At 39.9% G+C, this 12,611-nt stretch overlaps 1 protein-coding gene across 2 annotated transcripts in view; it reads left to right on the top strand.

The window, feature by feature from the left end:
- PRKN (parkin RBR E3 ubiquitin protein ligase) overlaps positions 1-12,611 on the top strand; it is an 809,695-nt gene that overhangs the window by 499,363 nt on the left and 297,721 nt on the right. For both annotated transcript variants that reach the window (XM_074862988.1, XM_074862987.1), the window contains one exon: positions 11,193-11,329. In XM_074862988.1, coding sequence (XP_074719089.1) covers positions 11,193-11,329 — 137 coding nt within the window. The remainder of the gene's footprint in view (positions 1-11,192; positions 11,330-12,611) is intronic.

Genomic DNA, 12,611 nt, shown 5'->3' with positions numbered 1-12,611 from the left:
ATGATTGCCTTGAATACAAGTGCAGTGAAGACAGGGTGGAGTGTCTTTGTGTTAGAATCAGGGGGAAGGCCAACAGGGCAGATGTAGTAGGAGTCTACTATAGGCCACCCACCCAGGACAGAGAGGTGGATGAAATATTCTATAGGCACTTGGGTGAAATCTCACGATCGCTTGCCCTTGTTCTTGTGGGGGACTTCAACTTCCCAGACATCTGCTGGAAATACAACACAGCAGAGCGGGACCAATCCTGAAGATTCCTGGAATGTGTGGGGGACAACTTCCTAACACAGCTGGTGAGAGAACCAACCAGAGAAGGTGCCCTGCTAGATCTCCTCCTTGTGAACAGAGAAGGACTGGTGAATGATGTGGTGGTTGGAGGACGACTAGGGCACAGCGATCATGAAATAAGAGTTCTCTATTCTTAGAGAGGCCAGGAAAGGGCTAAGCAGAACTGACATCCTGGACTTCCAAAGGGCTGACTTTGTCTTGTTTAGGCACCAGCTTGACAGGATCCCTTGGGAGATGGTCCTGAAGGGTATAGGGGTCCAGGAAGGCTGGGCACTCTTTAAGAAGGAAGTGTTTATGGCTCAGGAGCAGGCAGTCCCCAGGTGCTCTAAGAGGAGCAGGCGGCAGAGAAGACCACCCTGGCTGAACAGGGAGCTTTGGCTGCAACTCAGGGAGAAAAGGAGAGTTTACAGCCTTTGGAGGAAGGGGCTAGCCACTCACAGTGATTACAAAGAGGCTGTGAGGCTATGCAGGGCAAAAATCAGGAGGTCCAAAGCCCAGCTGGAAATTAATCTGGCTTCAGCAATCAAAGATAACAAGAAATGTTTCTATAAGTATGTCAATAGCAAAAGAAAGACCAGGGAGAGTCTCCATCCCCTGCTAGATGCTGAAGGAAACTTGGTAGCAAGTGATGAGGGGAAGGCTGAGGTACTTAATGCCTTCTTTGCCTCAGTCTTTAATAACAAGACTAGTTGTATTGAGGGAACCCAGCCCCCTCAACCAGATGATAGAGACTGGGAGAACAACCCCCCTGCAATCCAGGAGAGAGTCAGTGACCTGCTACATCACATAGACACACACAAGTCTATGGGACCGGATGGGATACACCCAAGAGTGCTGAAGGAGCTGGCTGGGGTGCTCGCCAAGCCGCTTTCCATCATTTACCAGCAGTCCTGGCTGATCGGGGAGGTCCCGACAGATTGGAAATTGGCCAATGTGACGCCCATCTATAAGAAGGGTCGGAAGGATGATCCGGGAAATTACAGGCCTGTCAGCTTGACTTTGGTGCCTGGGAAGCTGATGGAGCAGCTCATCCTGAGTACCATCTTACAACACATGCAGGACAACCAGGGGATCAGGCCCAGTCAGCATGGGTTTATGAAAGGCAGGTCCTGCTTGACAAACCTGATCTCCTTCTACGACAGAGTGGCCTGCTTATTGGATGAGGGAAAGGCTGTGGATGTAGTTTACCTTGACTTTAGTAAGGCCTTTGACACCATTTCCCACAGCATTCTCCTGGCAAAACTGGCTGCTCGAGGCTTAGATGATCGCACGCTTTGCTGGGTAAAAAACTGGCTGGATGGCCGGGCCCAAAGAGTTGTGGTGAACGGAGTTAAATCCAGCTGGAGGCCGGTCATGAGTGGTGTCCCCCAGGGCTTGGTTTTGGGGCCACTCCTGTTTAACATCTTTATTGATGATCTAGACGAGGGGATCGAATGCACCCTCAGTAAGTTTACAGACGACACCAAGCTGGGTGGGAGTGTTGATCTGCTCGAGGGTAGGGAGGCTCTGCAGAGAGATCTGGACAGGCTGGAGCGATGGGCTAAGGCTAACTGTATGAGTTTCAATAAGGCCAAATGCCGGGGGATGCACTTGGGCCACAACAACCCCCAACAGCGCTACAGGCTTGGGGAGGAGTGGCTGGAGAGCTGCCAGTCAGAGAGGGACCTGGGGGGGTTGATTGACAGCCAGCTGAACATGAGCCAGCAGTGTGCCCAGGTGGCCAAGAAGGCCAATGGTATCCTGGCTTGTATCAGAAATAGTGTGGCCAGCAGGGACAGGGAAGTGATCTTACCCCTGTACTTGGCACTGGTGAGGCCGCACCTCGATTACTGTGTTCAATTTTGGGCCCCTCACTACAAAAAGGACATTGAATTACTCGAGCGTGTCCAAAGAAGGTCAACAAAGCTGGTGAAGGGTCTGGAGCACATGTCGTACAAGAAGCGGCTGAGGGAACTGGGGTTGTTTAGTCTGGAGAAGAGGAGGCTGAGGGGAGACCTCATCGCCCTCTACAGCTACCTGAAAGGAGGTTGCACAGAGCTGGGGATGAGTCTCTTTAACCAAGTAACAAGCGATAGAACAAGAGGGAATGGCCTCAAGTTGCGCCAGGGAAGGTTTAGACTAGATGTCAGGAAGTATTTCTTTACAGAACGGGTTTTTAGGCGTTGGAATGGGCTGCCCAGGGCAGTGGTGGAGTCCCCATCCCTGGAGGTGTTTAAGAGTAGGGTCGACATAGTGCTGAGAGATATGGTGTAGATGGGAACTGTCAGTGTTAGGTTAATGGTTGGACTAGATGATCTTCAAGGTCCTTTCCAACCTAGTTGATTCTGTGATTCTGTAATCCTCTTTTGAGTTTAATCTCTGTAAATGTTCAGAATTATCTGCAAACATTTTTTTTTATTGGCCCAATTATAAATTCAGAATTGATACTTCCTAAACTTTGTAATAATTTGTCTGGTTTTTACTGTTTAATTTGTGGTTTGTTTTTTCCTGATTGATTCCATTTACTCTCTGTGTAATGGAAGTTGACATGTTGTGAAAAAAATGGAGGAGGCAAATGAAGAAATTTAAACATAGAGCTGTGTGCATGCTGGTAATTTAAATTCCATGCTTGTTCTTGTGACAATGGCCATTACAAGATCAGGGGAAAAAAAATCACAGAATGAATATCTTATGATAGTGGTTGTAAGCACTATAGAAATATGACATAAACAAGCCATTCTCACTGCTAGTACAATTTTCTGGCGGACATTACAAACTATTTTCTTCAGACTATTAAGGGGAATTAACTGCTTTGTACACTTAAAATCTACCAAGTCAGAATGCATTCAGTGAGACTTGCTAGCCCAAGGCTCATTCTTCCCCTCTTTGAGTGAAGGTGATGATGTAGAAGGTGTTCTCGGATAACTGCACCTTGACATTTCTGCTAAGGTATGTGCCTTGAGGAGGAAAGAGTAAAATACTATCTGTAAATTATAATGATAGTGAGGAGTTGAAAAAAGTGTTTTTTTATAAAGAAATCTCTTTATTATAACAATAACTTGAGGGTGTTTTTGTTTATAAGATAATAATCATATCTTTGGTTGAGATTGAAGACTCATTTAATGGGAAGCACCCTCAAGTTATTGTTTGGATGAACATATAAATTGAATATTCATATTTGAAAAGAAAGATGAGAAAAAGTGTAAAACATAATCTTAAGGTGGTGAAAGATAATTCTCGAAGAGCAAATGCACTTAATGTATCAATTCTACCTCCTGCTCCCCCTTACATCTTTCTTTCATCTCCCCCTTCCCTGCTTCTCTACCTGAACTTGTTTTCCAGTCTTCTTTTCTTCTAAATATGTTAAGAGACACAGTCTTAAAGTTCATGCACCAGGTTGTGTTTTCAAAGTTAAATGGCAGGTAATAACTGAAATTTACACAGTGGAAACATTCTGTATCCAACAGTCCTAGTCCCTACTGAAGTCCCAGGGAATAAAGAGGATAATACAGCAGGGTCCCTTAAGATGATATCCAATATTCTTTTCCTCCTGTTTCTTTCCAGGGATTTCCACATCTGCAAGAAGAATGCAAAAAGAGGTCATGATTCTGTCTTGTCTTTCATGCTGAGAAACTTTTCTTCAATGTAATGTATTTACAGACAACGTAATTTTCACAGGCTATCTCAACAAGTTTGGTTTTGGGAATGGAGCTGTGAGTCTAAGAATAAGGAAAGAGAATAATTCAGTAAGCTCTGGTATTAAGAGCAGGCTCTTCTACCCTAAATCTGTACTACGAAACTCTCCTAGTTTTTAAGCAGAGTGGCCACATGCATATTACTGTTGCCTGTTGGAGACAGCACATGGTAACCCCTGGACTATACCCAGGAACTCTTTGGGACTTTGCTATTTGGCAAGCCTAAAACCATGCCAGTGCCCATTCTAACAATTTAACAGCATAGACAGTTGCATTACAGTGGCATAAGAACATTTGCTGACAATGTTAATTTTACTAGCGTAGATGTAGGGAGTAAGACTACATAAGGTTTAAATCCTTGGAAGAAATCAATGGGATCCTCAGCAACCAGTTGGGGAATAAGAGGCCAGTAGGGTACAAAGGCATTTTGACTTTTTTTCTTTATTCATATTTAATTACTGAAAGATTTCATGGTGCTCCTTGTGCAGGTAGTTAGCCCTTCTTCCTCTTACTGTGATATCCCATTATTCTCCCAACTTCATCGGTTACCTCGCTGATTGATTTATTTATTTTTCTGAAAACCAAACTAGGGTGACTTCTGGCTGTATGTCTCTGGTCTGTCAAAGTCAAGTACCTCTAATCAGAAAGTTAGGAGCCTGTTAGGGGCTCTGGGTAAGACAGAGTGTATGGCTGGTGTGGATTGCCTGCAGTGTGCAGTTTTGCCTGTGCTGCTGAAGGCTGCCTGGGGGGAGAGGAAGCTCAGCTATGAGCCAGCTTAAATCCAGGGGAGAGTGAAAGAAGAATTTGCAAATTGCAGAAGCTGAGGATACAAGTGACATAGGCTCTAGGAGGTCATTGCATATAGAAGAGCCAGTGTGAAGAAATCAATTCAGTGAGCTGGTTCCTAATGATGATTATGGTCTTACTTCTGGTGTGCTACTGAGCGCAGCTGCATACACGTGTGAAAAATCATGGTGAGCCTGATGCCCCAGGGCAGTCTTTGAGCTTCTGGGGGACTGCTGGGAGGAATAGAGCAGATCAATATCCAAGGGTCTCTGAGCTCTGAAGAACCACATCCATGCAAAGTCCTCCATGCTCTGTGAAAAGCAAAGACATTGAACACTTATACTGTCCCATTGGTTGTTCTCATATTCTCACTGTCAACTGTCATCAGGGCTTGGGTTAGGGCAGTTTATGAGCTCCTTCCTTTGTTCACATTTGTCATCTTTTGCTTCTATTACCATGTTCTTTTCCTTTTCTCTTCAGGGGAGCATTAATGAGGATTTAAAAACACAGATGAAGGAAAAGGAGCAGGTTCTACTGATCTCCTTTCAAAGCATGACTGATTTATCAGTTATTTGCTGTCCAGAGGAGCGCTGTAGACAGCTAGTCTGATAGATTACAGGAAAAGTTTCTTCGCCAGCCTAATCACTGTCTGTTCCTTGATATCGTAAGATTCAGCTGATAGTGCCAATGGTGGTTATTGTGTCTGAACACAGAGCTCAGACAAGGTGTGTCTGAGCAAGCAGGCATAGCACATATTTAGTGCCAGGTACTAATATGAATGTACCAGTACATGTAACATAGAATTCCCTTGCCTGTGTCCTCAGGAGGCAGATGCTGTTGCCTGCCACAGTGATCACAGATTTTACAGGCAATAATGTGTGTCATTTCCATAGCATAAAAAAAACCTTAACAACAGTTAACAGGAACACTGCTGAAAAGAGCACTTGCCATCATGTGCACTAATTTTAAGCGTGCTGGTTCTTCCCTCTTATATTCTGGTTTATTACTGTCAGGCTGTTCCTGGATTCTGGCCTCTGGCACTGCTTTCCAAAAGAAATAAGAAACATGAAAGCACATTTTAGAGGAAAACATGTAACATAATAGAGAAAGTAGGTCAGATTTCACTTGCCAATGCCCCTTTAAGTTAACAGCTGTGAGTCAGAATACGTTTTATACAGAAGCACAGCCAAAAAATTTAAGCTCGCACAGCGATGTCTCATGCTGTTCATAACCTTCACTTTATGACCTTTGTTGTGTTGTGTGACAAGTGATCAAAGACACAAAACCACAATTTTTTTGGTTGTTTTAGTGGATTTAATATGTCTGTTTTCTGACAATACTGTATTTATATGTACTGGGTTTTTTTAAGTAGCACAGTCCATGTAAAGATTTGTTTTCATCCCTTAGGAAGGGGAAAGTAGGGATGTACTTTTTGTGTGTTCATAGAAGTCGATGAAAGATGGATTCTTGACTGCAAAGTCGCATCAGTGAGATTTCTTTCTTAGTACTTTGTCATTGTTTCTTTTCTCTTGTAAGATTGTGATACCCATTTCAAATGTCTACCCTCGTCTAAATATTTAGGGGCCTGCATTGTTACTTACAAGTTGTCTGCAATTGCTAGGTCACTGTTTCTATTTATCTATAATAGCATATTGCTCATTAAAGGACAAGATTTGTTGCTATTCTTCCCTCCAAACTGCCTCAGTTCTAAAACAGAAATCACTGTGGTAATTTTTCTATATTTTCTATATTTATATTTTATATAAATAGTAGCATCTTTCTAATGGAATTTAATAATCTACTCTAACTGGAAGTACTTGGAAATATTTCCATGGTAAGAAAACCATGCACTTAAAGCATCATAAACAGGCAGTTCTTTCAGTAGTTTTGAATAAGACTGTGGACTGTATGCGATAGACAGGAAAACCAGATGTGGCACCAGCTTTGTATGAATTAGAAGACTATACTTTTCCTATATACAGTTCTATGAGGAAGACATGTGATGGATGAATAATTTGGTTTATTTAGGCATTGTAATTTTGTTCTGCTACAAGGGTAGAGCCAAAACTGATTGAGTGCTGCTCAAGGACAGTATTTCTGTTTAATTACTTTGTTTACGAAGTAGGAGAGTGTCTGTAGTGTCTATGTCACCGAAGCTTATATTTTCCATAATTTCTTTTTTTTTTACACATTTTATTCAGTGATTCATCTTTTCTTGAATGGTGCTTATCGATCTGACCTGTAAGTTAACAAAGATTCATTTTGGAATGGCGTAGAGATCCATTTATAAATGAAATTATTTCATGGTACTTATGTAGAAAGCTTTCTGAAGTACAGGAAGATTGCCAACACGGAAAAATGTATTAGAAATGAAGAAGTATGTTATGATAAATATAGCACTCATAGGTAGGGTTAAAGGCTATGATATAGCTGTGTGCATTCAGATTTATTTACTGCACAGAAATGAATCCCAAATGGCTATTTTTGCTTCACTGACTGTAATCCCAGCAAGGCAGCCTTACAGACATCTGCTAAGGTTTTTTTATTATTATTTGGTTAAGATTTTGAGATTGAGGTGAGAAAAATCCAACTGTCACCTAGAAATGACCTTGAGGGGGTTTCACAGATTTGTCCAACATGTTTTTCACAGATTTCTACAGGCTTATGTATATTCCTTGCTCCAAAGTGCTTCAATCTGTGGCTACTCACATTTTCTAAAAAATAGTGGACTGGTATATGTGGTGTGCTGTTTAACCTTTACTCAGTCAAGCTTTTTTTTTTTTTTTCCCCCCAATATGTGCAGGATAAAGACCAAGCAAGGGGCAGATAGATTGCCCCACATTTTTCTTCACTAGGCATTGAAAGATATATCAGTTAATCCACTGTTATGTCTGCAAGTAATTCCTTATGCTAAGTAGCCCCTCACATTCATAGCCATTGGACTCACTCTCGGTACATTAATAACTGTCATGAGATTTTGGGATATACTAGAACAATTTATTTCCCAGTGGGCTTCTTATCTAAACAAGATCAAGACGTTGTATCCTTATTTAGCCCGTATACTGATGTAGTCTATCTGAGAATTGTCTGTGTCTTGCTGCTTCTCAGGAGAAGGAAGAAGGAGCGTACATACCGGATAGCGCTTCCAGTCGTGCTGTTGTTGTGCCACACAGTTATCTGACAGTAATAACATGAAGCAGAAACATTTAGGTTCTCCTTTCTTTTTCATTTAAGTAAATGCATGCTGATAAAATTCTAATGAAAAGGAATCAGAGAACAGGAGCAAGTGACTTATTATGGAAATTTTCTGTGAGGCATTGTAATGTTGGATTTTCAATTTTTAAAAGTGGTTACATTCCTAATTGGTGAACGAAAAGGACCAATTTATCCCTTGCTGTGAGAAACATTTTTCTTATATAGTGTTCTCATGAAGCCTCTAATTCAGCCAAACACATTATGTAAATGGAACCTATGAAATACCTCCTAAAATATACATCAGATTTACATTACTAGACTGTTATGTTAGACTGAGCAAGGGCCCTTGTTACATTATATGGCAATTTTTTTTTACTTTCATAATACTCCTTTCTGAAATAAACTGCATCTTGTTCAAGCAAGGCTTCTATTAATAACTCTTGGAGTTATCCTAAATGAGTATTTACTAGGTTCATCTTGACATTATGAACATAATCTTACATCTTTGTCTTTACCGATCTCAGGAACAAAACTTTTATATATCTTTTAAACTAGAACTGCTTTCTTTTGAGACAGAATCTGCAAATGTTGGAATGCAGTGACTGTTCTAATGCCAAATGAATTTGGATAAATCTGCATTGCATACAGATTGAGTTTCTCAAAGCCTTATGACACAGATACTGTGGGCTGCAAAATTAGTGGACAGTGTAATAGCTGTGAAAGCTGAGCTTGTGTTTTGTGACATGATCAGAACCCAGATACATCTAGTTTGTATACATTGCTCGCAAGCCTGATAGTGTTAAAAGATTGCACATTTTAAGATTGACGTTCCTAAAATTGCAGTTTAAATGGGTACATATAGGGCTGTGCCCCTTCTGGAGAATCTAGTTTGATTTGAAACAGTTTTAATATATTAGAAGCAAAATTGTTTATCACAAAATAATTTACATTGGTAACTGATTGTAGCAGTTCATTTGCATAATGAAGTGCCATTAGTCTTGGTTTCATGCAAGTTTAGGTGGAAGTGTTAATAACACCATTTTCATGTCTGGCCTGGGTTTTTTAAGATACTCAACTCTTGATGGATTTCTCTTGTGGATCTCTCCTCACACATAAGATATATTTTGTCTTTGAAATGAAGGTCAGAGAACTGTGAATTTAGATTTAGGGAGCTTCCCATGAAACTAAAAAAAAAATACTCAGATACTACAGCAATAAAAATGAGCAATTAACCCTAAAAGAGAGATATCCAATAAAGCTATAGACAAATTTGATTATATTTGCATTTCAGAAAGAAATCTTTGGGGTGTTTTTCTTAAGGTTACGTTTGACTGGTGAGCCATGGGGACTTTTACACTATAGGGACAAGATAACTGCTCCTCCAGCTCTCTGTAATGATTTTGGGACCATCCAGAGCTAAGATGATACATATCAGCTTCTCATTTTGCCTTATAGCTGTCTTTTTAAAATTATTATTTGTTACATTCAGAACAGCAAGTGGGCAACTAATAAGGATTAGTAATGGGGAGGTTTTATTTAATTCAGCGTTTAAGCTGCTTTATTCAACAAAATCCTTAAAACACAGAGATTATATTTTTGGAGATGCCAACACACTGCCATGAATTCTATAGTATGTGCAACTCTAAAGCATATTTTCATGGAAGATTAAATGCTTATATACAGTATCTGAAATTATTATTGATTACATTTTGCAGTTGTATTCCCACATTAAGGACTTGGTGATACACTGTTTCAGTGGGTTTTCAAAGCATTGTCTATCAGGATTTATAGAAGCTATAGGCAGTATTGCTAACTCTAATGATTTTATCACAAGTCCTGCTGTATTTGATGTTGTATTTTAATACCCGTCTGCTGGATTACAGTGAATATGTGAGAATTCCTCCTTTTATTTTTAAAAATAATTTTCATTCTTCCTAGTTACTAAAAAAATTTAACATTTAACCCATTTCTACCTGTGTCTACCCTCAGACAAATAAAAGGAGTAAAGTAGTTCAATGTTTGAATGGGAATCTCACTGTTCTTACCAGCTTAACGTATCTCTGTTTTTCCAATTTTGATACTTGGGGTTGGTGATACTCCTCAAGGAGAAGAGATAAGCAAGCAGTATTGTGTAACACTTAGTACATAACTTTATTAAAGGGATCATAGTTATTTTGGAATTGACAGTTAAGGTATGTTCATCAGGAGTTACCAGAAGTTAATTTATATTAGAGCAAACTCATTAGGTTTATCACTGTGTTCCTGCAGTGAAGACACGTTTCATGTGTATGTAATATTTCCTATATTACTCTTTTGTTCTCTCGCCTCCAGTGTGCTGGTCCTGAGCAGGATTTTGGGAGCCACTGCCCCTCCTTGCTGTGGCCAGCACTGGAGGATTTCTAAGTGCAGGCCAGCCCAGGAGTAAAACTGTTTGTTCTCATTTATTGCAAGTGTTTCTTCTCTGCATCTCCGCAAGCAGTATCCTGTCAAGCTTGGGATATCCGTATTTAGTTGTCTTCATGTAGGTGTCCGCATGTGTGGCAGGTGTCTGAGCTCCAGTAACAGTTTGTGGAGATTTAGTCCATACAGACAGTGGAGCCAAGTGGGTGATTCAGCTTGCCCCAATGCAGAGACCTGGAGGCAGATCAGCTCCAGGCTCCACTGAGTATGTTGACTATGGTGGGAATTTCTCACTTAGCATACAGGTAGGTATTTATGTATATTATGTATAAACTGCAGTTTAGGTGTCTTGTTCCCAGATTGAATCCCATACCTTTGACCAGAAGCTGAATTATTTTGCTCATTATTACTAAGGGAGTGCCCTCTATGCAGAGTTCCAGTGGTTGCCTTGAGAGGCTGAAGGCACAAAGTCCTATTTAGCTTTCCTAGCTGGTCACATTGCTGTTTAATCCTACCTACCATCATTTGATGTTTTACCATATATGATCTTACCTCACCTCATACAAAGGATATCTCTTACTAAAGCACCTTTCTTGCTTTAGGTTCCAGTTTTCAATAAAGTTTCAGCTTTCAGTGAAAACATTCATTTTCCTCACATCTGATTCATGTTAGAAACCATCTCTTAAAAAGTGCTGCAATATGCCAGGCTAAATTCTGTTTTTATGTACATAATAATTTTGTGTAGTGCTAATGAAAAATAATTATAAAATTAGAAGTTGAAGGAGAGTTTTTTTTCTGGAGTTCAGTCCAGTCCTTGTTCATCATTTTCACTGTTTTTTTTTTTAACAGGAGTCCTGTGCTTGTGTTCCAGTGCGTGCATCGCCATGTCATTTGCCTAGACTGCTTCCATTTGTACTGTGTGACTATGCTGAATGACCGTCAGTTCATCCATGACCCACAGCTTGGCTATTCCCTCCCTTGCGTAGGTATGTTTTAGCTGATTTTTTTTTTTTTTTTTAAATTTATGTGACTTTGATTTCAAGGCAAGTATTTTTTAGCACCTCTTAGTTTTGAGTGTATCTGTAGAATTATGCTGGTTTGATAGGAGTTGTTTCATTTCATGGAGAAAATATTTGAATACTGAAGTGGTTCTTGCTGAGCATGTGAACTGGAGAATTAACTGGATTCCAATGGGCATTTCTTTTAAAAGTAAATGCATACTTTCTTCACATTAGCATTTTATAATCATGAAGTACTAGCAGATGATAGCATTACACTCTGGTTAAAAAAAAACCCCACCTTGACCTCCACATTTCCACTTTCAAATTCAGTAAATTGTTAACTTTCTTGGCCTGTCATCAAGTACTAATAAAAAAAAAAGACTGCAATAGGAATTTCAAATAGCCTTCCTGTTGATGAAGTTATTGCTACTAATTGTCACCTCCCTAGATGAAGTGTAGATCACCCTTGGTAAAATGGTAGATTATCTGTTTTACCTGAGTAGGAAACAAAGTTTGACTTAACTAAACAAAGGCTTACGCTGAATCTGAAAGATGTGTTTTGAGAATTGATTCAATTTACACTGGCACATGGACTGCAAAATTCTAAAAAATTTTACTGTGAAGAAATATATTAGAATTTATTTTTCCTGTTGCTAAATTTGCATATGTGCATATATATTTGTCACAAGTGCTGTATAGTGGTATGAGAATAATTTTCCAGCATATTAGAAGCGGCATAAAAGATGGGTTTGCCTGGTTACCTGAATAGCTGACAAATAAGTTTCAAATCACTAGGTAGGAGAAAAGCTGACAAAATTTCTTGGGAGGGTAACATTTACTTAATGTGAGGACATGCCTTGAGGTTATTGAAAGTACAGTTGTAAGAACCATTTAAAATTATTTTTAATTGCTTCAGGAGCAATCTAGCAATGGTCATTTGTTCACATTTCAATAGATTTGCTGTTTATGTACTCTCTCGCCAGGTCTCATTTTACTTCCCCTCCAACAGTTTGCTCTGCTACTGCATTTACACACTGATGTCATACTGCACAAAACACTTAATGTTGTGTAAGAAAACTTGTCATGAGGAACCTAGCAGGAACTTTGTACGCAGTGCTTTTTCCTTGACCTTGACATTACTGTAGTACTGTGTGGTCAGCCTGCATTCTTAGCCTCCCTCCTTACTTCTCCAGAAGTTAATCCATTTTCTGCTCCCACACAAATTAATCAGCTACTTGAGATTAATCCATCCTTTTTTCCCCCTCGT

The sequence above is a fragment of the Strix uralensis genome, chromosome 3 (genome assembly GCF_047716275.1).
Source record: "Strix uralensis isolate ZFMK-TIS-50842 chromosome 3, bStrUra1, whole genome shotgun sequence".
Classification (NCBI taxonomy): Eukaryota; Metazoa; Chordata; class Aves; order Strigiformes; family Strigidae; genus Strix; species Strix uralensis.
Note: the sequence above shows the minus strand (reverse complement) of the source record. Positions and strands in the feature narration are given on the sequence as shown.